This window comes from Arvicola amphibius, chromosome 5 (assembly GCF_903992535.2).
Source record: "Arvicola amphibius chromosome 5, mArvAmp1.2, whole genome shotgun sequence".
NCBI lineage: Eukaryota > Metazoa > Chordata > Mammalia > Rodentia > Cricetidae > Arvicola > Arvicola amphibius.
Genome location: NC_052051.1, coordinates 14,687,886 through 14,713,528, shown reverse-complemented (window position 1 = coordinate 14,713,528; position 25,643 = coordinate 14,687,886). Strand labels below are relative to the sequence as shown.

The 25,643-nt window shown below is 48.8% G+C and overlaps 1 protein-coding gene across 3 annotated transcripts in view; it reads right to left on the bottom strand.

The window, feature by feature from the left end:
* The window catches only part of Rims4 (regulating synaptic membrane exocytosis 4), a 56,895-nt gene that overhangs the window by 4,860 nt on the left and 26,392 nt on the right, over nucleotides 1-25,643 (bottom strand). The window contains exons 2-3 of one of the 3 annotated variants that reach the window (XM_038331535.1): nucleotides 19,413-19,418; nucleotides 12,302-12,437 (exon numbers count right to left, since the gene is read on the bottom strand). In XM_038331535.1, the coding sequence (XP_038187463.1) occupies nucleotides 12,302-12,437; nucleotides 19,413-19,418 (142 nt within the window). Of the gene's footprint in view, nucleotides 1-12,301; nucleotides 12,441-19,412; nucleotides 19,419-25,643 lie in introns of all 3 variants that reach the window. The other 2 variants (XM_038331536.1, XM_038331537.1) reach the window with 2 other exon arrangements.

Below are 25,643 nucleotides of genomic sequence, written 5' to 3'. Positions count from 1 at the left end.
GCAGGCAACAGCGGTCACACACAGGAAGACACTGCAATGATGGATGATGCCTGAGGACCGCACATCCTTTCTCCGCGGTCCCAGCGGCACAGTGATAACAGCCGACACTACTAACACTACCAGCACCGATAACCCTGCAAAGAGACAGGCACTTCAGCCGGTGTCTACATGATTCATGCAGCCACCATATGCTCTTAGCACATCCCTGGCACCGTTCTGAACATAGACCCCACCAGGGAACAAGGCAGACAGTGATTTCTGTCCTCAGAGGCATGGGACAAGAAATACTATCAGTGGGCTGGAGAGATAGCTCAGTGGTTAAGAGGGCTGGTAGCTCCTGCAAGGACTCAGGTTCTATTCCCAGCAACCACACTGCGACTCACAACTGTCTGTAACTCTAGTTCTTGGGTATCTGATGCCCTCTTCTGACGTCTGTGGGCACCAGACACATACACGGTACACATACATTTGCCCAGACGAAACATGAATACACATGAGTAAATAAACATATCTAAAAAATAGTATCAATTATATACCAGGAAAGAAGGTGACAGATGCTACGGAAAGAAGAGAACATTAGAGCATGTGGGATGCTTGCCGCAAACTAAACAATGTGTTCAATGTCTGTGCTTTCTCCATCTTATTAAATCAGTTGTCCCTTGGTACCCATGACAGGTTGATTCCAGTCCCAGGACCCCTAGAAACCCCCAAATCCACAGATGCTCAGGTCCTTCCTATAAGATGGATACATTGATAGTGTTTGCATAGACCTATGCATGTCCCCTCATGCACTTTATTTCTTTAAAGATTTTTTTTTTTTGGTTTTTCGAGACAGGGTTTCTCTGTGGCTTTGGAGCCTGTCCTGGAACTAGCTCTTGTAGACCAGGCTGGTCTCGAACTCACAGAGATCCGCCTGCCTCTGCCTCCCGAGTGCTGGGATTAAAGGCGTGCGCCACTACCGCCCGGCACTTTAAAGATTTTTTTAAAATTTAATCTGATTTTGTTTTACGTACATTGGTGGTCTTGCCTGCCTGTGTGTCTGTATGAAGGTGTTGGAATTCCCAGTGTTGCAGCTACAGACAGTGGAGAGCTGCTCTATAGGCCAGCTTGGAATTGAACCCAGGTCCTCTGGAAGAACAGGCAGTGCTCTTAACCGCTGAGCCACCTCTCCAGCCCCCTCATGTACTTTAAATCATGGGCAGATTACATAGGACACTTCCCACAATGCCACTGCACATGATAATGTAAATAGTTGTCATGCTGTGTTGTTTAGGAAAAATGACATGGAAACGTCATACATGTGCAGTACCGATATGACCGCTGCAGATCTAACTTCATACATGTGCAGTACCGATATGACCGCTGCAGATCTAACAGATCTATGACCTAACAGACAACGTGAACAAGGTGGACCATGCTCACACAGTAGGACCACAGGAATGGCAGAGGCCCAAGAAATGGCAGATGCTGCGGCAGGGTGCACATGTACCCGTTCCACTGGTGTGTCTTCATAACAGTGATAGGTGTGTGGCAAGTTCATATTTTGCTTTGGAAACGTTCTGGAGAATTTTTTTTCAAATATTTTTGAGTCGGAGTTGGTTCAGTCCATAGAAGCAACTCATGGATCAAGGGCAGACATACTCCAGCTGTTGCCCGGGCCTGTTTCGGAATTAACATGGATTCTCTCTAAATGAACTCTATGTCTAGGACACAGATATAGCCTCTGGGCAGTCCTGAACCACCTGAGAGTAAGCTTCCACAAACCAGAAGAATGGGGCCTTGACTTTGAGGTCTGTAACCGGAAATGAACAATCCTTACTGTGGGCCACCAAAGTATTCAAAGCATTTGCTACCCATATTAATTTATTTGGCTACCTTAAAATCTCTTGGTCCATATTATTTGTGGACCCATTTTATAGACCAGCTGGAGGGAGTAGTAACTACTCAAGCCAGGCAGGTAGTGTCTGGCTCACCACGTTCTCCCAGTGTGCACCTCTGTACTCTCACCTGGGCCACACAGTCTGAGGGCCTCTCTTCTTGCTCTGACAATGCTTTCTGCTTATATGCAGGGCAGAGAGGAAGCCCTTAAGGGTTAACCCCTCCCACCTCACCCCAGAAACAATATCCAACTGATGATAACTGCGAATGGCCTGCAGGTGGGCTGATGGATGGATCACTTGATCTCACATCTTCCACAGCCTCCTCCAGCTTCCCCTGTTGGGGAAGGGGGTCATAGGTATGACCTCTGCCCTATCTGAGCCCCTCCCTTTCTGTCAGATTTCTTCTCGATCCCAGTGTTGCTTTCTGGGGTGGCCTCCTATTCCACCTAAGTCAGCCTCAGAAAGAAAGGCTGTCTGGCATTGGAGACACACAGGAAAATCCCTGTGGCTATTATTTTCATTTGGCAGCAGTATATTTTTATAGAGAAAATACAAAACAAACACTTAAATGTTTGGAGATTAAAGTGTGTACTTACTACTTTAATAAAACCAGACACCCTGAGTTACGTTCACTGAAACTGACACACTAGACTTACAGTTGAGATGTGGGTTTTGTTCTATGGTCCTGGGTTCCTCCATCCTACCTTCCCAGCACCCTGGAGGATCCAAGATCTATTCTGTAAGGAGAATGTGGGCTCTAAAACCGAGAGAGATGGAGAGGTAGTGGGGCCTTGTGAGTTTCAAGGCAGGAAGGAGCCCAGCCCCCAAGTGGCACCAGGCATTCTGCAAACCAAAATTGAAAGTTTCCTCTAACATCCTCATCGCCTGCTCCTTGATTCCTGGTGGAGTGCAAGCAGACAATGGGGAATTGGCAGGCCTGGTAATTAGCGGTAATTGTTTCTAATATCTGGGCGGCTGCCTGATTTCCCATCCCAGGGTGCCTCACTGGCTGCCAAGGCACCAAGCTGCTACCCTGAGCTAGCAAAAACAACATCCGTGGAGCGAGAGGCACAGTGCGCCTTGCCCCTGCTGGCCAGAGAATCAACTCCACCTTGGGATGTTCCTCTGGAGGTGCAGGGGGAAAAAGTAGTCTAATACATCAGACGTGGTTCTATGTATGCCTCTCCGGCCACCTGCTGGTCGCGAGACTCCAAGCAGGTTACCACTGTCACTGCGCTTCGGTTGGGGATCTTAATCCATTAACAAGATCACTCTGCTAGGTGCCCAGTGTGCCTGTGCCATGTCGGTTGTACATGTTTCCAGGCTCTACGCGGATCTGTTAGCAAAGGGACTTGAGAGAGCTTGCTGACTGAACATGTTTTGCACATGCTATGACACAGAATAGTCCTTGTATGTAGCAGGAGCTCAGTAAATGTTCCCGGCCAAACTCCCAAACTAGCGGAATAAAGGATAACGATTAAGATTTGTGGCATGATATGCACCTTATATTCCAGCGCTGGGCAACATGGGTGAAGCTTTTTACATTTTTAATTGCATTGATTTGTGTGTGTGTGTGTGTGTGTGTGTGTGTGCACGCATGCACGTACACATACACACGCGAGTGTGCATTCACATATGGCACCAGAGTGCATGTAAGTCAGCGAACAACTTGCATGGTTGAACTCAGGCTGTCAGGCTTGGCAACAAGTGACTTTACCTCCGAGCTATCTTTCCAGCCTCTCTGGGCTACAGTTTCCTCTTATATCAAGTGAGAATGAAGAGTTCTTGTCTAGCTGAATTGCTGGGGAGCTTGGGTAGGATATCGCAGGTCCACCCAGAGCTGATCCTGAACCAATCACAGCAAGACATCATGGCTGCCCGTCCCTACTCCCAGCTTGGCACAGTCTGGTCCTTCCCGATAAGGCGCGGCAGCATCTGGATGCCTGGGACCAAGCAGAGGCTATGGGGGTAGCGGAAGGACCTTCAGGAGCCAGTTCCTCCCGCACCAGCACAACATAGGCAGAGGCAGAGCCTTGAAACACAATTTCACCCACTGTTCACTGGCCTTTTATTTTGTTTTAATGGTGAAATGAGATTTCCTGCAACTCAAATCCTATTAGTTTTGTTTCTGGAGCGCAATCCATTTGTCTTTGATTATTAACCTTTGAGCTTAGCTTGGACCCTGTGTTCTTGGTGGTTAAGGAAGTAATTGGGTAATTTACAGGTTCGACTCTATTCTCTTTTCCAGTTGGATCACCAGACTTAATGGCCTCAGAAATTAAAAGGCTGAACAGCCCTCGTGGTGATTACAGGCTGTGGTTCTAAAAAGTTCTGGAAGCCCATTCTCTTGCCCATTTATTCACTGCCCGCTGCCTGCTCCACACATGTCCATCCAGCCAGTCCCCTCCCCGTAGACTTAGCTCACTTACACTACAGCAGTTCTGCTGTAAGGCAAAATGTGCATCCCAGAAATGACTGAGGAGAAAAAAAAATCCTGCAGTGAAGATCACAGGTTATGAAGAAAATGGGTCAGTGTCACATAAAAAGGGGTGTGTGTGTGTGTGTGTGTGTGTGTGTGTGGCGCGGGGTGGGGGCGGGGGCAGGAGCCTGGTAAATACGCTATAGAGTTTAATACACATTAAATGGTTGAGAAGGGCTTAAGTATTTCAATAAATTCGGGGCTGCACCTTGCCGAGCTGAAGATGGCTGGCAGCCTGGAAAGGGCTGCCCTCTGTGATCTGTGGTGAAGCCGTAGCAAGGGTTGGCTGAAGCCAGGTGGGGGCATTGTACCACAGCACATCCTGGTAATCAGGAGGTGCCTCGGTGTTTGGAGGTGCGTGAATTCCTAGGTGAGACCAGCCGCCCTCATTCTCCTCCCGTTGCTGATAGCCGAACCCTTGCCTGACTGAGCAGATGCGAAACCCAGGTGATGCTCAGATTGCTCCTCAATACTTCAGTCGCACTGTGACAAATTCTAGTTTTCAAAACAAGCACGGTCGCAGAATTGACCAGAGGCTAAAAGACACTGGGTCACATGATCTAGACGGCAACTCTCAAGGAGTCAAACTTTTCCTGCCCACTCCCTGAGAGTGGGTGGGGGCTCCTGCTTGGGGCCAAGGATTTGCTTTTCTTTCCTTGACAACCTGTCACGAGCCAAGCCTGATACTATCAACTGACTCATGTTAACCCATTTACTTCAACACCTTTATAAAACTTGATAAACTTAACCACCAGTGTCTATTCTAGAGAAGGGTAAAGCAAGGCATAGAACAGCAGAAATCCAAACAGGAAGACTTGGCTAAAAGGAGATTCATCTGAGATTTGAACCCCAGTTGTCTGGCTCCAGTATCCAATTTATTAACCCTTAGAAGACATGGTTGACCCCTATTATGCCCACGGTACCGATTCCCAGATTTCTCCTGGATATCAAACCTCATGGATGCTCAACTCCCTTAAAGAAGACGATGGATTTGCATATTAGCTCTGAGCAGTCTCCTGCATGCTTAGATTACTAATGTCTAACACTACGCAAATTCTATGCAAATATCTGGTCTTACTATCTGGTTTAGGAGGAAATGACAAGAAGAACTGTATGCATGCTATATATGTTTAACACAGGCAATATTACATCCAGATATTTTCTTGACAGTTGTCTGAATCCATAGATGTGGAGGCCCCAGATACGGAAGGCCAATGGAACTGTCTTCATGTCCCCAGGTAGGAAAGGCCAATGGAACTGTCTTCATGTCCCCAGATAGGGAAGGCCAATGGAACTGTCTTCATGTCCCCAGAGCAGAGCCTGTGGATTTGCAGTTCACGCTCTGGGGGTCAGGCAGGCCTGGGGTTCACCTTTCCAGGCCTTTATTTTTCTTTCTAGTAAAACAGAAAGAAGTAACTCTGAGTATTAAATGAGCTGGATTCCTGGGGCAGAGTCTGACATGGTCAAGTGCTCAGCAAAGCCTAGTTCTTACAAAACAAGAAAAAAACTAACTGCTTTCTCCTAGCCCAGGGTCACACCCTCCACTAGTCAGGTCAACTCTGCTAAGCAGGACAGGCGGGAGGGGGGCTCTTGCTATCCGTTGAACTCCTGGGCCTTTGGTGATCACACAACCCCGAGCCTGGGTTGCGATGACCCTGTCATAAGCTCACAAGCTACTTTCCTAGGCTGTGGGCAGAGTGACCCAGACACCTCGGGACAACAACAGACAGAAGGAAGAGGCAGCTGGGTACTGGAAGCCAGGTCTGGGAGCTGAAAGGGAGAATGCTGAGTCCCTGGCTTTTGGGAGATGAAGGGGACAGAGAGGACAGAAAGGAGTGGGATGTGTATCTGCTTCTATCATCTCTAGTCTTCAAAGTTTGAGGACACCAACAGTGGGCCAGAGAGGGAGACACTGAATTTAGTGTCTCGTGGGACAGACAGTGGAGAGTGCTATGGTTGGAGAAGCCAAGGGTGTGCAAGCTGCTGATCCAGCCAGAGAAATGTCAGACTTGCGAGCCATCCATTCCTCCCGCCCATGCCCAGAGCAGACATTGCTAATCAACTTCAGCACCCTGACCAGGCCTGAATTTGGCTCCACAATCCTCCTCAACACAGCGTTGCTGGGGGTCACTACAGTTTAACTGGCACATGAAGCAATGTGCTAGCTCCTCCCTGAGGTCTGGAGGAGCGAGTCAGAGGGTGAAGAGAGGGTAGGGACAGGAATGTGGATTGAGGAGCCATGGATGCTCAGACATGAGGCAATCAGTGGTGAGCAGAAGGTTCGGGGAGGTGGACTGAGAGAGGCTGGGCGAGGTCAGCAGCAGTATGAGCAGGATAGCAGACTATGGAGTCTGGACCAAAAAATAAGACTTGCAGGTATTGTGGCAAGAGCAATGGGCACCTCAGAGAGGGCCCTCACGAATAGGCATGGGAGGATGGATGATCCAAGAGACCATTAAAATAGGCACATTACTACAGGTTAGGTAAAAAATAAGGGAGAGGAAGTTTTGGTTTGGGTGGCTGGGAGGTTGGAGGTCCTGTGCACTCAGTGTGATAGGTCCTACTGATCTATCTGCCACTTCTAAGGCCACCCCTTGTGTGCCTTGCTCATGTTTCTCTGGACCCTCAAGAATTTCTCTAGTCCCTTGACCATGGTACTACAGAAAGAGCAAGAGACCAAAAGGGGAGTTGCCCAGTTGGTGGCAGTTACCTGCTGAGGTTGCATGCAGTAGCCTGCTCCTTGCTAGCTGCCCCCCCCCCAGGACTGAGCTGCCCATAGAGGAAGCTGGCGCCATCGAACACCTCCCCTGCCCAGTCTCTCACAATATTTTTCAGAATCCCCTTCCAAGTAAACCTCTTCCCACTGAATTCACAAGTGAGGTCTGGTTGGAAGCATCTTAGACCTGGGGGCAGGAGTGTGGAATATGTGTATGTGCGTATGTGTATGTGTAAAGTGTGGTATGTTTGTAGGGATGTGTGTGTGTTTAGGCATGTGTGGGTGTGTGTGACACGTGTATATGGGGTGTATGTGTGGTGTGTGGGATATATGTGTGATGTGTGTAAAGTTGAATGTGTCTGGCATGAGTATGGTGTGTGGACTGTGTATATGTGGTGTATGCATGTATGTGTATAGGTGTGTGCACAGGTATATGTATAGATGTATGTATGTAGGTATGTGTATGTAGGAATGTATAGGTATATATGTGTTTGTGTGTGTATGTGATATAGGTATATGCTTCTAGGTATGTGTGTGTCTATGTATCTACAGGTATGCATGTGTAGGTGTGTGTAGAGGTATGTGTGGGGTGTGTGTATGTGGTATAGGTGTGTGTGATATGGGTGTATTTATCTAGGCATGTGTAGGTATAGAATTGTGTATAGGGGTGTTGAATGTGGTATAGGTGTGTATAGATGTGTGTGTGATATAGGTGTATTTATGTAGGTGTGTGTAGGTAAAGATTGGTATGTAGGGATGTGTGTGTGATATAGGTGTGTATACAGATATGTATGTGTATGTGATATAGGTATAAGTGTCTAGGTATGTGTATGTATATAGGTGGGTGTTGGTCTGTGTGTAGTGTATAGTTGGTGTGAGTTAGTATCATCGAGGTTCTTTCTCAGGCTTGAACTTTAGCTTGTACACTTTCCTGCTCTGACGCTAGCCCCTCTATCCTTAACAAATAGAACTCCTATTGGGATGAGGAAGAAAAGGGCTCTGGAAAAGGAAGGTCTTTCCAAGCTCCAAAAGATAACACACAGCTTGTGTGACATGTTACATGCCAAGTCCTACAGAGGAGGAAGATGGAGGGATTTTGTGTTCTCTGCCTCCAGAATCGCTAATTAAATGAGAGAAGGGGTTGACTGTAATTGGATAGGTGCCGGACATGAATCCCAGCTCAGCTGTTTCCTTGCCCTGTGACCTTGGGCGAGTTACCCCCAGCTTCTCCTCAACTGTAAGTGGGGCTAATTAGCATTCACATCACCATCCAGCTGTTCCGGGGATTAAATGAATCAACACAGGTCAAAGCCCTTGGCACAGTGTCTACACAATGCTCTCTGCAGCGTTCACACAGCCACTATGGCCATTAAAGCAGGGTGTCTTGACACACCAGCTGGGCATCTTGGTGTCGTGTGGCTTCTGATCCAATGGCGTGGGGAGACAAAGGTTCTGTAACAGGCACCCAGGGGATGCTGCTGTTGCTGGACTACAGTCTATGCTTTGACCAGCAAGGGATAAGTCGCTGGTATTTTGTCACCTAGAGCCTACAGCATACTCACAGGCAGAGGGCTAAGCTGCATGTATTTCTCTACCTGGGCTCGCAGCTTGGCCGCCATCTTCATTCCTGCCCTTTGTATCGGTTTCTAGATGAGTGGCCAGTGCCCTACAGTGGAAATCCCTGAGGACATAATTTCCATGATGGCCAACTCGACTGTCTGGCATACTACAGGTGCCTAATCACATGTGTTGACATGGAAACTCATGGGGGAAGTTGCTTTTACATGCCTAGTAGCTGGGTGCTCTGTGGCCCGATCCAGAAGTGCCAGGGACAATGGCTTTGTGGGGCTCCTCAAGTGAGCCTGGCTTCCTGTGAGCATCTGCTGGGCTGGCAAAAGTCCAAGAGGTGGAGAGAGGGGAGGACACTCACACCCCTTCCTGTTTCAGAGCCTGGCGGCTGGGTCTGAGCAGCTTTCTAAACTCCTAAGGAATGGAGGGGGATGACCGCAGATGAATACTACCTGTCCCTTCTCCCGCCGGGGGCCACGTGAAGTGGCAGCACCTGGCTGGCCTCCAACAAGACTCAACCCCTTCTGGATTCCTAGCGGTTGATAATTCTGGGGTGGCTTCGTAGGCTGGTGATGCCACCAAGAACACAACATCCCTCCACCTTTCTCCTTCCAGACTAGGCATACGGTATATTAAGTTGTCTGTCCCCCACTGCTGGGACTAGAATCTTCCAGACGACCTTTGGTCCTTCCTCGGTTTGGTTCAGTCTCCCCAAACTTTTAACGGTCGCTACAGTCAATACCTGCTTGGTGCTCATTCGCGCTCTGTAGACTCATTTGTATCTGGGAGAGCTCACGCTATCTGCCAGGAGGTGACTGACCACAGACAGCAAAGCACACAGCTCACAATAAACAATGATGACAAGGACCACCATCACTGCCAGCTGTATGCTGACCATTCTTCTTGGTGCTTCCCATACGTCCACTCTCCCTCCCCCCTGCTCTCTGTGCAGTCCCCCTGGACAAATGGCTCAGGGAGGAGGCAACTTCCCCAAATCTGCTTGGCTACTAAGAAGCATGAACCACAGATCAGGGCTGCCTGACTGCTGAATCTGTTTTGACCCTGTCTATAATGCAGTTGGACGCTCTGGTCCCTGTAATCATATTTCAGCAAATAACAGCCAGAGCCCCTTCCTATCCACAAGCAGGCAGTTCCTCTCGGCTTTCTCATGAAATCTTCCTACTATGCTTCCCGTGCGGGAGACCTGTGAGGGACTGAGCCTTTCTTTTCTTTTCCACAATGTAGGACTGCAGCTTTGATACATCATCTGCCACCCAGGGCACCACACTGCTTCCCCGGGGCCTGGCTTTTTAAATCTCCCGAGGCCAACATGATGTCTTCTGGTCTAGAGAGCACAGATGTACCCAAGGACAGACACCTAACATGCCAGTAGCAGGGACAAGACTGAACTGGACCGGTGAGGAAGCAGGCCCAACTCCCCGGATTCCTAGATAATTTCCTCCAAGCTTGGCTGCCCTGCCGAGAGTTTCAGGTCACACAAAACGCTGGCTGTTGCCCTCCTTCTCTCCTCCTACTTCCCCTCTCCTATTTCTCCTCCTCTCCCTTCTGCTGTCCACCCCTCTCCCCTCCCACAGGAAAGTCTCCCTTGAGGTGGGTGGAACAGCAACTCTGCCAAGACCAGGCCATTCACAAGGCCGGAAATGCTCAGTATGGGAGGGGTGAGGATGGGGTGGGGGCAAGGCTTTTAGCCAGCAGGAGTCCCAGCTGAGGCAGACCAGAGATGAAGGGCAAAGGCTGAGCCCTCCCTACCCCATACTGGCTGAAGTCTGTACCCAGTCCCCAGCTGTGAGGAGCAAGCCACTCAGCCAGTGCAATCCAGCAAAACCCCCACGAAGACAAAATGTTCTGTTTATTGCCTTATCCAATACAGCTGCCACGAACCACGTGCTGCTACGAGGACTTGAATACAGTTAGCATGACAGAGAAGCATGGCGGGCTATTTAATTTCAGTTCATTTGCATAGCCATGTGCAGCAGACAGCTGTACAGATAGACAGTACAGACCATATCTTCCCCAAGCCTCAGTTTCCTTGTGTGTAACGACAGGGAATGTGATGCCCGGGTCCCTTCCTTGCCTCAAAAGACAGCTGGAAAAATAAAGCAATGTGGTAGTGTAGAGTGACCTTCAGCTGGGAGTCAGGACTCCTGCGTTCCATATATGAGTGGCCGTGTGGCCCTGGGCAAGTTCCCAAACCCCTCTGAGTCCTGGACTGTCTGTCCAGTATGGGGTCACTTTGAATCTAAGATTCTTAGCCAGGAATTCATGGATGGGCATGAAGGGAATCTAGGAGGAGGTTTGTGTGACTCGTGTGTGTGTGTGTGTGTGTGTGTGTGTGTGTGTGTGTGTGTGTGTGTGTGTGCAGGTGTGTTGATAGTGGGAGGCAAACCCCAAATGTCCCCTAATTTTCTAAGGGCCCCATGAAGCCTAGATTGGATCCTCCAGAAGGCTGAAAAGCTGACTTCCTGGATGCCCTCCCAGACACACTGATCAGGTGTCTGGGATTCAGGGCCCTGTCATCTGCATTGGTAACACGTACCCAGATTCCGGTGTGCAGCCCCAGAGGAAGCCCCGTGAGAAGCCAGGCAGCACAGCCTTCTCAGGACTTGACATACACGAGTCTTTATCAAGCCCTAGTTTGTATTTTTAAAACCCAACTGGGATTTAAAAAAAATCCTAAAGAATAATACGTATTACTGAACAATAATGACGTATTACTGAACCCCAGCGACTCCTTCCTCTGGGTTGTCTTTCCACGCTGGTATACTTGGTGTCAAGCACTGTCCTGCGCTTTTTATACACACCAGCTCAGAATTACAAAGATTGTAGAGATGCTTAATCCTCATAACATCTGTGTCTGCTTCCTCCCGCTGCTGTGACCAAACCCTGTGACACAGCTGCTTAGTGGAGAAAGGACTGATTTCAGCTGGAGGTCAAGGGCACAGACCACCACCGCAGAAAGCTGGGGCAGCTGCTCGGGGCGGCCCACAGCCAGGAAGCTCAGGGCCACAGCTGCTAGTGCTCAGCTAGCTTTCTGTTTTTCAGACAGGGTCTCAATATATATAGCTCTGGCTGTCCTGGGACTCAACGTAGACCAGGCTGGCCTCAGACTCATAGAAATCTTCCTGCCTCTGCCTCCCTAGTGCTGCATTTGAATGCATGTGCCACCATGCCTAGTTTTAGCTTTTCCCTTTTTCCATGCGGTCCAGGACCCATACGCAAGGAATGGTGCTGTCCCCTTTGAGTGTGGGTCTGCCCAGCTCCATTAAACCAACATAACCCTCACAGGCATGGCTAGAGAGACGTGCCTGGAGGCCCAGGTGATTCTCTATCGTATAAAATTGACAGCTAACAGTAGCCATCACAATCCCAAGGTGGTTGATACTATTGCCTCATTTTACAGATAAGGAAACTGAGGTTCAAGGATGTGCCCTGGTCAGGGTCACACAGCTTTCAAGTGGTAGAGTTTGGATCAAGCATAAAACCGAGGCTGCACCTTACTGACGTCATCTGAAGGCATAAGAGGCTTAGCCAAACCCACTGGCCCAAAGACTAAGGGAGGCTTGCTTAACCCCCCAGCCACCCAGCGCGAAGACTGGGAGCAGGAAGGCTGCAGGAAGGCTCAGGCCCCACACTCACTTGCCCTCTGAGCCATAGCTGTTCATGCTGTCCTCGATGGACTCATGGCTGGCTTGGCGAAGCGTCCGGCTGGGCATCTCCACGGCCAGTCCCGTCTCTGTGCTCCTCTGAATGGCACCCTTCAGCCTCCGGCTGTCTGCTGTTGAGCACAGGGGTCAAGAGAGATGGGGAGAGACACAGGGAATAAGAGGGAGAGAGAAAGAAGTTTTCTGGTTAGCGTTTCAGCAGCTGACAGCAGCTTTTCTTCAGCCCTAACCCAGCCCACCGTTGCCGTTGGTCCGGCTGGCTCAGCTGTACCCACTCTCCCTGGGGCACAGGGTGTTCTTTATAGGAACCCAGCACGCAACGCCCTCTCGAGCTTTGTTAACGAACAGGCTTATTGGCATACATTTCTGAAGTCTTCTCCAATAACCCCTGGTCCTCTACAGATACGATCTTAAGCACCTACTATAGGTCATAGTCTTTCGGGTGCTCTGCAGGGTCAGGCCAGGGCTTCTCAGTGCCAGAGTGACTGACTGTGAACATCCTACCATGTTGTTGGTCCTGTCTTGTCCACTCTGGAATCCCTAGCAGTGTCTCTAGCCTTCCACCCCAGCCCGGTTGTGCCAATCAAAATGTATCCAGACATTACCAGCTATTCCCTAGAGAAGAAATTCACCATCCCTGAGGATCAATAAGATCACTGGCTTTGAAGCCACATGGCAGGACTCAAATCCTGAATGCCTTTCTCATTGGCTACAGAGTGCATGAAGTACTCAGCCTCCCCTCTGGGTCTCCATTTGTCTATAAAATGGGGGAGCTGCAGGGTAATGGTGAAACAAAAGGCTCTGTGGTTGGAATTCCTTCCCATCATGCCTTTCTTTATCAGCCACTCCTTTGCATCCATTTTGTGATACAATGCTTTCTCTCTGAAGATCTCTGGCCAACTCTGTAGTGAGGGGCTACGAGCAGGTCTGCTTTTCATCTCCTGGGTGCCCGGCTAGCTTTAAACCCGAAGTAATTACACGGAAACTGTATTCATTTAAACACTGCCTGGCCCATTAGTTCCAGCCTCTTATTGTCTAATTCTCACATCTTGATTAACCCATATTTAGTAATGTGTGTAGCACCACGAGGGGTGGCTTACCGGGAAGATTCTAGCCTACGTCCATCTTGCGTCGGAGCTTCACTGCATCTGTCTCAGAGAGGAGAGGCATGACGATTGCCTGAGGCATCTGCCTCACTTCCCTCTTCCCAGCATTCTGTTCTAACCTATGTTCTAACCTATCAGGCCAAGCAGTTTCTTTATTAATTAACCAATGAAATCATCAGATAAATAGAGGACACACCTATATCACAACTCCTTCAACCCAGCCACTCTACAGCCAGTACCTCTGCCTAAGAGCCTGTTCTCTTGTCTCCTTCTGGTGCTGACCACTCAGTGTGGTCCCGTGCTGGCTTTTTATTGGCCAGCTACCACAAAGGTGTGGTCATCACTGGGAGCCTCTGAGCCAAGAACAGTGGTCACTGTGGGTTTCCAACAGGTGACTTCTAGATAAACCCTGGTGCTCCAGTGAGTCCATAAAGCTGAGGTTCCTATTCTCCCCGCTTCAGTGTTGAGGACAATGGCACACATCAGGGACTGGTCATGAGATCCAGTAAGAAGGAGCAGGACTATGCCTCCAGGTCGCCCTCAAAGCCCCATGGCCTGGTAATTCATGGAAAGCCTTACCTGTCCCACAGGGACTATGGCTCACTATGGATGGGGTATATTCTTGAGAACTTTCCCATGGCACCCCAGAATCTGGAGATAGTCTGGGGACCTCACAGACTTCATTGGTACTCACTGACTGACCCACTGGGGAATGCAGCCATGTAAACCCTGTCTGCATCTTGCTGCCAGGTAGGCCAAGCCACCTCTAGTCTGAGCTGGCTTCTTCCCAGTACTATAAAGGTATCATGGCGTCTCAACTCTGAGTGTCTCAGATGCCCATGTTGAGAGCTAGCAAAGCCATGTATGTTTGCCAAAGTGTGTGCTCACATGTTCTTGTCTCCTACATGTGTCCTTGGTGTACTGATACAGAAATGCCTGTATACTCAGAGAAACACATATGACTATACACGCAAAGATGCAAGGAATCCAAATGTTTATATGTGTGTGTTTCTACCTGTGGCTAGCTGTTGTCTGTGTTATCTGAGTGTCTCTGTGTTTCTGTGGGTCTCGAGCCACTGTTCGATGTGTGTCTGAGGTAACTGGGTACACCAGGTGTGCATTTTTAAAAGGTCCCTGCCCACCCACTGGAGAAAGCACACTGAAGAAGCAGCACTGTGCATTTCTCTGATGTCACCCGGTGTCTTACAAACATGTGATGGAAGTGAGTTCCTGTCTCTCTGCATCCCTCTACACATGAACACATGCAGACAAGTACAGTCATGAACAGAGGCAAAGGACCCCTCCTTGAGGCTTCAGACCCCTGATCAGGCACCTGTGGACATGTTTCAGACCCTTCCCTAGGCAACTTATCCCCAATCTGAACTCTGTGCCCCGCTTCCATGTCACTGTCACGGACTGACACGGAATCACGCATGACAAACAGCTCGGTCTCCAGGGCTGAGGAGGCCAGGGTGCAATTTATGTCTGTGACAGCTGGTGGCCCTCAAGAAACCTCACACTCAGGCTCCTCGGCCTCATGCCAGATGGACTCAGGAAACAGGGAGTCTGACTTCATGGCCCAGGCAGTGGCCATGAAGACCAGACTGTTACTCACGGAGCTCATAAGGGGTTAATGACGCCATGTTTGCCACCATGCCTGGTGGTAAGTAGAGATGGGGACTAACTTAGGACACCGATTCCATGACCAGCTGAGCTGGAGTTATGGATGCCGTCTTTCCTTGACATCTTTGACGGTCTCCACCTTCTTCTGGCCATTGACTCTGTTGTTCACAGCCTCTCCCCCCCTCCCTTGCCATCAGTAGCTCATCACTTGCCCACAACCTCAGAGCCACTCTATGCAAATGAGCCCTACACTCAAGTCGCAGCCTTGTGTTTATTGCAACTGCATTCCATCACCATATGGAAGAAAACTGGGCCCCCGACTCAACCTAAAGAAAGCTCAGTCTACTATGGGTTTTCTTCTTCTAATAAGATTCCAACCCATCCCCCTCCAAGGTTCACACCTCCTCCCAGAATTACACGGGCTTTTCATTCTCATTCATTGTGTTCCAGGGCTTACAAAGTCTTTGTCCCTTATACGGCCTATTCCCCTCCTTGTCCATCTTCACAGCCAGGCACCCCTGCTCCCTTCAAGCTTGAACTCTAAATGGCTTCCGAACCGCTTCCAACCCACTGCCCACAAGCCATTAACGGACTGAAACACCACTTCGGACCAAGGCACTCCACTCTGGCTAGTCCACACTACACAAGTAATCACAGAAGAGCACAAAGCTCTGCACCCAGGGGTTCCCCACTGTACCGTTCCTATCAATGAGATGTTGGAGTTAACTGCCCATCGATGAAGGACCCGTTAATTAAATGACACATCGCCACAATAAAAGGCCGTGTAACTGCTGAAAAGACTCATCTACATCCACAGCGCCACAGAACGGCTCCCTCGGCATACTGGCAAGTTAAAAAAGCAGGTTGCAGGCTGTATGTAAAATGTGGTGTCATTTCTGTAATGCTATAGATAGCTGTGCATGTGTGTGTGTGTGTGTGTGTGTGTGTGTGTGTGTGTGGAGAGAGAGAGAGAGAGAGAGAGAGAGAGAGAAAGAGAGACAGACAGACAGACAGACAGAGGGAGAAAGAGAGAGAAATTGAGCAGCTCATTTTTATATTTATTTAAATGAACAGAAAAATCTAGGAAGACATGAGCTAAAAAGCCAATGGTGAGTAACTGTAGGGTGGGGCTGTCAGAGGGAATGTGTTCAAGATCATTTTTTTTTGTAACTTTTTAAGGATAAGTGCACAGACTGTAAGTGCAGAGCCTGGTGAATTTTTTTTTTTACAGGCTAAATAAGATTGTACAATTAGCATCGATTCTAAAACAAACAACAACAAGCGTTCCTAGGCCTCAAGGAGCCCGGCACCTTCACCAGCAGCTTCCAGGGACAGCCACCACGCGGGGTCTCTAATGGCAGCTATTGCCTTGGCATGGTTTTCACCATTACATAAGGAGCAATGCTTTTCTGGGGAGAAGCAGCTGCTTTCTTCTGCGCGCTTCCACCTTTGAGATCCGTGCACGCTGCTGTTCGCCGACACTTGACACAACTTGTTTACACGCTGTTTTGGGTGGGGGGCTGTTGCTGGCTTTTCATCAAGTGCGAGGCTGTGGAGGAGTGATGTGGCTGTGGCTGTTTTGGTGGAAGGCTCTGGGGGGGGGGGGAGATCTGCACCTGCGACTTTTGGAAATGTACCTGAGAGGGAAGCGCTGGGTCACAAGGTAGATATTTGTTCCGCTTTAGCTGACTCTGCCAAATAGCTTCACCGATTTAGACTTCATCTAGTCCACTGGGGAGGAGATTTTATTCCTCTTTTGTGTGCTTATTTGCCATTTGGATTTTTTTTATAGTTAAATGTATTAAGTCCACAATATAAATGAAAGTAAAATACAAATGTATTCATAAATAGATCACAGCTCTAACCATGCATGACCTTACTCCAAACCCTAGAATGGCTCTTCCCGTCCCGACAAATTAAATATAATCACTGCGCCTGAGACGCCACCGGCTCCCTCTGTACCCGTTTGCTCACAGCTCCCTGCCTCCCTGTTTCCCTAGCTTGTCTGGGCTCTCCATGCTCTCTGTCTGTCCTCGTCCATCCTCAGAACTTCCCCATCTTGGTTCCCTCTCCTCTCCCGTCCCCCAACTTTGCCATCAAGTTTCCAACCATCACTCAGAGTCAATCCTTGACAACACCTATGCCACTCTATGGTGGCACTCTAGATCCCTTTTGTCATAGACAAAAGTGACAGCACAGAACTCTTAGAGGAGTTGTGAGCGTTGCATGTCATAGGTTACGGTACGGCACGGACAATGCAGCCACAGTCCCACAGCGCAGGAGCTGCCTGCAATGGGTCTGGACCACACTGGCATTGCCAACAGCCCATAGTAGACCCAAAAGAGGCTGACAGAGCCTTGATCCTTCCTGCAGAACTACTGGCTACTGGTGGGTTCTGAGAGAGAGGCACCCATTCTCTCAGCTGTGTACCCAGGGATCGGTCCACACTCATGGTCACACAGATGGGTCAGGTTAAACTCAGTAGGTCTCATGAATATACACACAGACTTGGGTGTAAGAGAGGGACTTTGAGGGGGGAGTGGGGGTCCTGGGGAAGGGTGGAAGATGAGAGAAGATGGAGCAATCAGAAAGCATTATATCTGTGTATGAAACTGTCAAAAAACAAGTTTAATAAAAGAAAATAAATGTAATTGTTTATGTGATAATGTACTAGAACTTCACCATCTGGAAATTCTAGTGACACAGGTCGGCACTCAACAGGGTGGCTGTCACCAGTGTGGCATCACCGCTGCATCAATGCCATCGACCTGCCTAATTCTCGCACTAACCAAGAGATAGCTGCCATTACACTTCACACAGGGGGCCAAGGAGAGACTTCCACCGGGCATGGGGGTGCACAGTGGTGATGCTAGAAGTTGGGACAAGTGAGCAGAAGAACTGCAAATGTGTGGTTAGCTTAGTAACTTTCCTACGGACAGACTCCTGCAGCTGCCAAACCTACTCTTTCTGATTCCCACACCAGGTGTTGTGTGTGTGTGCATGCGTGTGTGTGCGTGTGTGTTTTGTGTGTGTGCATGTGTGTGTGTGCATGCGTGCGTGTGCGTGTGTGATGGTACATGTGGAAATCAGGAGTCAGTTGTTTACGTCCGCCATGTGGGGCCTGAGCCTTGGCCATAAGCACCTTTACTTACTGAGTCATCCTGCTGGTACCCTCATTCAGACTCCTTTAGTTAAGATTGATTTTTATTATTTTCATTATGTGTAGGTGTGTGCATTGTGTGTGGGTATGTGCACATGAGTGTAGGTGCCAGCATAGGCATCAGATTCCCCTGGAACTGGAGTTATAGACAGTAATAAGCCGCCATGCAGGTGCTAAAAACCAAACCCAGGTCTTCTGGAAGAGCAGCCAGTGCTCTTAACCACGAAGCCATCTCTCCTGTCCTTAATGAGCCACTGAGCTGAATTCACTGGCCTCTGCCACGGAGTTCAAAGCCATATCTTCCAAGGAGACTGTTTTACCCAGATCCTTGAATTGACGCCTAATGACCACCTCTACTGGAGCGCGTTGGAGCAGGGTCATGCAGCCCCACGTTACCAGTGTGAGCTCAGTCCACACCTGCTTCTATGCAGCACTGAGGACACCCCCAGTTGCTCACCCCACTAAACTTGTGCTTCACCAGACTGGAGTAAAGACAAGACCCCAAGAAAACGACACGTCTCCAGCAAGGGAATGTTATTCCTTACTCATACCCAAACAGGAACAGGCTTAACGCATCTTCTTCTAAGAGCGTTTACAAAGAGCAAGAGAATAATAATGACAAATTATGAGAGCAGACGCAATTATTTTTGGCTGTTACCCTGTTCTTTGCACTATTAGACATGTAATTCAATCTACAATGCCTCTGAGAGGCAAGCGTTATGGCCTAATTTTTACAACAAGGAAACAGGCTTGGAGCAGTTTAGTAACACATCCAAGGCATACATCAGGCAAGCCAGAGCACGTGTGAGGCCAGGACCAGAACGGGGACAACAGACCCTGCATCCTCAGCCACTGAGTTCTCGGGTGGAGGGTGGAGAAGGAGGAGGGAGGGTGGCAAGCTACTTCTCACCTTGGCATTTCATTGCAGGTGAATGTCGCTGGCTTTGTTTTCCACACGAGAAGCCTGAAGCTGAGAGAGGTCACATGACACTCGTCCCAGGTCCCTAGGCCCTCCATCTCTAACCACCACTGGTCCTCCAACTAGTGTCTAAATCTCTGTGAGTGTGCACTGTCAGCCCACATAGCAGCCTGTGAATCCCAAGGTACAAGAGCTCCAGGTGACTCAGTTAATTAAAACCAGGACGAGAGAAACACCAAGGCCCTGACACACTGCTGCTTTTTCTGATGGTTGCTACCCCCCTCTGTGGCCAACCTCTCCCCAGCCTTGATATTTCTAGGATTTAGCTTCCCCTGCCTTACTTGACTGAGCTTTCAAATCCACCTGAAAATTGAAGGCTGAAACCATCTGTGGGGCTCAGAGTGCTGACAATGTCTCTAAGGACAGGCAGAGAAATCACAAGCCTGGTGACTTCTATGAAGAGCCTACTGCCCCCTCCCCACGTTGGCCTAGAACCACCCACCCACCCAGCACTTTGACCTAGAGCGATCAGAATCTGCCTTCCCTTGGTGCCAAATCAAGTTCCATTTGGATCGACCTTAAGGAGCTTCCAGACCAATACCTTCATGGTTCACAGGACAACTGAGGCTACAGAAGGGACATGCATCAGTGGTCATGCTGGTGATGCAAGAACTCATGCATGGCTCTCAAGCTTTCTGTTCTTTGGTCCACAGCTGCTCACTGAGATATCTACAGCATCTCTTGTTGTAAGAGGCTTCTTGTTTGCTCCCGCTGCCCAGACCCAAAATAACCATTCAGAAACTATATTATTTGCAATGCTATTTGGCCAATAGCTTAAGCGTATTGCTATCTAGCTCTTACATTAGAATTAACTCATTTCTATTATTTTATATTTACCATGTGGCTCGTGGCCTACTGGCAAGGTTCTGACTGGTGGCTTGTGTCTCTCTTGTCGGGGGGCTCCATAGTTGTCTCTCTCCCGACTCTGCCTTCTTTCTCCCAGCACTCAGTTTAGTTTTCCCCGCCTAGTTCTACTCTGCCCTATCACAGGCCAATGCAGATTCTTTATTCATTAACCAATAAAAGCAACACATATAGAAAGACTTCCTACATCACATCTCCAGGAGGTGCTGGTGTCTAGTGGCCTGAAGCATGGGCCATGTCTCCACAAGCCTGGTTGCCTGGGTTCTTAACCCTGGCCCCAGCCATACCATCAGCTATATGACTTTAAGTTGCCCCACCAGGCAGCCTCAGCTTCCTCCTCAGCTGTACATGGTGGCGCACAGCTGTGAGCCCAGCACTCTGGGGACTGCAGTAGGAAGAGAGACAGTCCAAGGCCAACCTGAGGCCCAGGCTGCTGTGAGATTCTACCTCAAAAAGAAAAGAAAATTGTAAAGGGCTGGAGATGTGGCCCAGTGGGGGAGCATTTAAAAAATACACATAAAGTCCAAGTTTGACCCCAAAACATGCACACAGAGATTTTAAAATATCTTACCGTCATTTTCCCCTTCTGTGCCAAATGTTGTGTCCACTACACAACTGTCCTTCCCACCAGCTCTCCCCCATGGCCTGCATGAGCTTTCTAAAGAACACACCGTTTCTTTGATTACAAACCTTTGAGGTACCCCATCGCTTGCAGAATACATCAAAGGCTATAACACACCGCTTTTCCAACCTGGTCCTAATTTACAACCCCAGCTTTATGCTGTTGATCCACTTCCCTTTCCCCCAGTGAGCTCAACATTCTGGTAGATGGAATACTTCCAAATGCGGTCAGCCACCTCCCAAACTTCTCATATCACCCTGCACGGAAACGTCTTAGGCCCTCTCCTCTTCTCCCTTGGATAGAGTTTTGATTTGCTTTTGAGACAACGTCTCACTATGTAGCTTTGGCTGGTCTGGAACTTGAAACAGACACCAGGCTGCCTTGAACTCACAGAGATTCACCTGCCTTAGCTTCTCCATAGCTGGAACTAAAGGTGTGCCATGACCCATCACACCCAGCCTGGGAGAAGATGTTTTAAAAGCAATTGTTTTATTGAATTATAATATACACAAAGAAAAGTATACAAGTATGTAGCATACAGTTTTTAAGAGCTCAGAGCCTAATGAATCTACTTACTGGTCTACAGTGTCAGCTGTCAGATGTGGAGACAGAGCATTTCTAATGCCCAGAAGCTCCCTCTGCCCACATCTAGCTACCTCCCCACAGGAACAGTATAACTGTTCTGACCCTAAAAGCACAGACTGTATTATCCACTATAGTGTTGTCAACCCTCCATCCCGTGTGTGTGTGTGTGTGTGTGTGTGTGTGTGTGTGGTTTAAGTTTGTGCGGGTCTGTGGAGACCAGAGGTCAGTGCTGTGTGTCTTCCTCAAACACTCTCCATCTCCTCTTTTGAGACACAGTCTCTCACTAAAGCTAGAGCTCACTGATTGGTTAGAATGTCTGGCCAATGGTTTCCAGAGATCTGCATGTCTCTGCCTACCCAGTGTACCTAGAGCTCCCTGATTGGCTAGAATGGCTGGCCAATGGGCTCCAGAGATCTGCATGCCTCTGCCTACCCAGTGCTGGCTTACAGATGAGCTCCTCTGCTCTTTACACATCTGTTGGGATCATCCTCAGGTGCCGTGCACAACGAGCACTTTATGGAGGGAACTGTCTCCCCAGCCTAGTCTGTAATATCTAGACCCACCTAATCTATTTTCTTCCCTGTCTGGCTTCTTTCACTCAAATTACACTTCCGAGGTTTGTCACTCTAACAGCTCCATTCACTTTCTATTGTAGCACAATGTGTGAATGTATCAAAATAATTCTCATCCATTCTATTATTGGTGAGCCCTTGGGTAATCTCCATATGGAGATATTACAAATGGCTCTGCCAACACTATTCTTGTACGTGTCTTTTGGTGACCATTTGTGTACAGTTCTGCAAGGCACAAACCTAAGGCTGGAAATGCTGGGCCATAGATGCGGATCTAGAAGGCTCCCTATAGCATGCTCAGGGCTGGGTAGGTTAACACACAGATTCTCCTTCAGTGGGAAGCAACATCCTGAAGAAATGGCGTTCAGTGCAGGGAAATGACGGTGGAAAGACTGCAGCTGCATTCTCCAGACAGAAGGTGCGTTAAGTGTACAGAGAGTGGACAACACTCAGGGTGGGAGAGGGAGGAGTAGACACTAGTCTGGAACCATCTGGCAGTAAGTAAACTCTGTATATTATCATTAACCTCTGTCAACTGTTCTCCAGTGCCAGGCCCAATAGTAATTGTCTCGCCGATCTTACGACTCACATCCTCGGCATCTCCAGAATCGAGGTGTTAGATGACTAACGGCCTGTGGAAGCTAAATTCCGCAAGTGGAACAAAGTCATGAGTAGTTCCTAAAGGCCTCAGACACTACTGTGCCTAGGAGGCCAAGCAGCAGCAGCCAACAGCCATGGGAACTGTCCATGGTGCTAATAACCAGGTGCAGAGGTCATGGTGCTCCTCATCCCGGCCTGGCTGGGGTGGGGGTGGAGGTCTCTCTCCCAGGGGCGATGATTCTAAGACTGAGAGACATGCCCATCTCATCACCAGCTGCCCCCAAAGAATCACGTATCAGGAGCTGGAGGAAAGACTCAGAGTGAAGGGAGCCAGCATGAAGACCCGAGTTCAGATCCCAAGCACTCATGTAAAACTACAGGTATGGCCATATGCATCTGTAACCACAGGGATGTGGAAGGCAGAAACAAGAGGATCGCTGTAGCTTGCTGGCCACCAGCCTGGCTCCAGGTTCAGTGAGAGATCCCGGCATGACTGAGTGACAAAGAGCAGGATGCCCGACATTATCCATGAGGTACTGGTATGAGCACTTGTACACACACACACATGTGCAAACATTAACAGTAATAATAAAATCCCCTACTTTCATAGGCGATCACATCACCAAGTTGGGCTCACGATTAACCCCACCCCTTCCACTGATGCTGAGTATGGACCACTTTCACAGAAGAGTTGGACCTGATGTGCCCGCCCAAGGTGGACAGGATGCTGAAGCCAGAGCAGGCTCTTGTCACAGCAGACCCCATCATTCCTGCCCTCAGGCATGGGGAGAGGAGCATCTGGCCTAATCACACAGGGTCTGAAGGAGAGACCGTGAAGACACAAGGATGAAGCGGTGAGGCAAAGGTGGGTGGTGAGGATCCGCAAGCACTAGAGAGGAAACGGGGGATTGCGAGAGGGTGCTCCAGACTGATGTTTGCAACATTTATACTGTGCTTTGCAACCCCACCTGCTCCTGCCCTAGAAAGAAATCTACTTGCACTTATTCAATAAACTAAATATTTATTGGGTTCACTTCTTATGCTATGTTTTTCTTGGTACGGGGGGTGGGAGGGGGTCTGGAAAACAATCTCCATCCTGAGGGGCCATCAGGTGGTGCGGGGTGGGGGTGGGGGAAGATGTCGCAGGTAGTTTCCGTTCACCAGAAGTCTCCTTACTAATTACCTATTCAACATCCCAGCCTGTGCTGGAGACTCCCAATGCAGATGAATGAAAACCTAGACTTTGCTGAAACTCTGTGTACCTGAAGAGGCAGACGAGCCAAGGGGCAATTATAACACAAGGTGTTATAATTATAGTGTAGTATAGAACAAGGGCAGAGATATATGCAGAACATTATGAGACCAGGGGAGAGAGATAATTAATCTTACCCCAGAGGCAGAGGTGGAGTCTGGGTTGAAAGCAGAATCGTTTCAATGCTGAATTATATTTAATTGCAAATAAAATATAGTATCTCATTGACCACGCAAACAAAATAGTATCTCACTGACCACGCAAAAAGTGCTACGCTCGGGTACAGCTGAAGAGTCTGTCAACATGTGGGGAACACGTGGGAAGAGGGTGGAAAAAAATGACTCAAAAGGTCAGTGTAGGCTGGAAGGTTCTGGATTCAGAGTTAATACCATAGGGGAGAGGGTTCTCCATTCAGCACAGGAAGGAAGGCAGCCATTCTGCTGCAGCCAACATGAAAGGATCTTATAGAGAAGGTGATTTGCAACAGTCACCAGGAGACAGCAGACACCGAAATGATGTCCCCACCGATGGCTACCTTTCCTCAGGAAGCCATTCCTACCATCACACAGGACCAACTGAACAAACACACTGAAAGAAGTGGACTATGGACAAAGGGATGGTCTATGTCTCCGTCTGGCACTGGGAAGCATCACAGGACACACAGCATCCAAGTCTTCCGGGGTTTGCCCCAGACCTGTACTACGAAGCCAGACATCACGCGCTTACCAGGTGCTCCATCTACACCCGCTTACTCATCCCTCACCCAGCAGCCCACTCACTTCCGTCTCAGCAGCACAGGCTCCGGAGCCGTATAGCTGGGTTTAGGGTGGAAGCAGCCTTCTCCTGACCTCCCTTCTGAGGTGCCGGGGCAATCCAGGGCTTGTCCATGCTGGGCAAGTGCTCTGTACTGAAAATATCCCCAGCCTAGCATCTGTCACTTCCTGAGAAAACTAAACGAAGTTACTGAATGTATGGGCCTCGATTCCCTCGTATGGTAGAATCCACCACACACTTTTGTAAAGAGTCGGTGTTATCAGTCGGCTCTTACTAGGTTATGCTGCAGTAACAAAGGGCTCCAAATTTCATTAACTTATAGAACAAAGGTTTAGTTTTTTCCCCATATTCAACATTATTTTTTTGTTTTTTAAAAATATTTTTATTTATTATGTATACAATATTCTGTCTGTGTGTATGCCTGAAGGCCAGAAGAGGGCACCAGACCTCACTACAGATGGTTGTGAGCCACCATGTGGTTGCTGGGAATTGAACTCAGGACCTTTGGAAGAGCAGGCAATGCTCTTAACGGCTGAGCCATCTCTCCAGCCCAATATTCAACATTATTTATGAGTCAGTAGGAGTCCTGTCCCAGGATTAACTCTGGGACCTGGAGAGAAGGAGCAAGTCCTGTGTGAGAAATGACACTTCAGTGGCAAGAAAGAGAGACAGGGCCACGGAGAATGGTTTTCAGTCACTATACTTTTCTCTTCCTTTATTTCAAAGGTTTAAAAGACACCTCAAGAAAAGGAAAATAAATATGATAGCCCTGATAATGTGAAAAGGCCAAAAGAACAGAGGATGGGGAAGCCTGGGCACACATACTGGAGAGAGAACTCATCTAGTCGCTGAATGATTCACGGTGACAGGGTAGCATGCGAGCTTGTCACAGCAGAGAGCCATGCTAACTGGGAGACAGAGTCTTTCCTGTCCCTTGTGGGGCTGAATCCAACGGCATGACATGCGCAGTTCCTGTCACAGCAAGAGGAGGGCATAGAGGAAATTATTGCCATGATTACCAATGACACTGAGTTGGACAAAGTCTTCCCAGTTCTCAGAAACTCGGGAGACGAGCTCTGAGAATTGAAGCAATCTGCCAAAAGCTCCACACCCAGAAAGTGGTAGAGGCAAAATTAGTCTGCACGGAGTATAAGTGCTGACAGCAGCTTCCTTTACAAG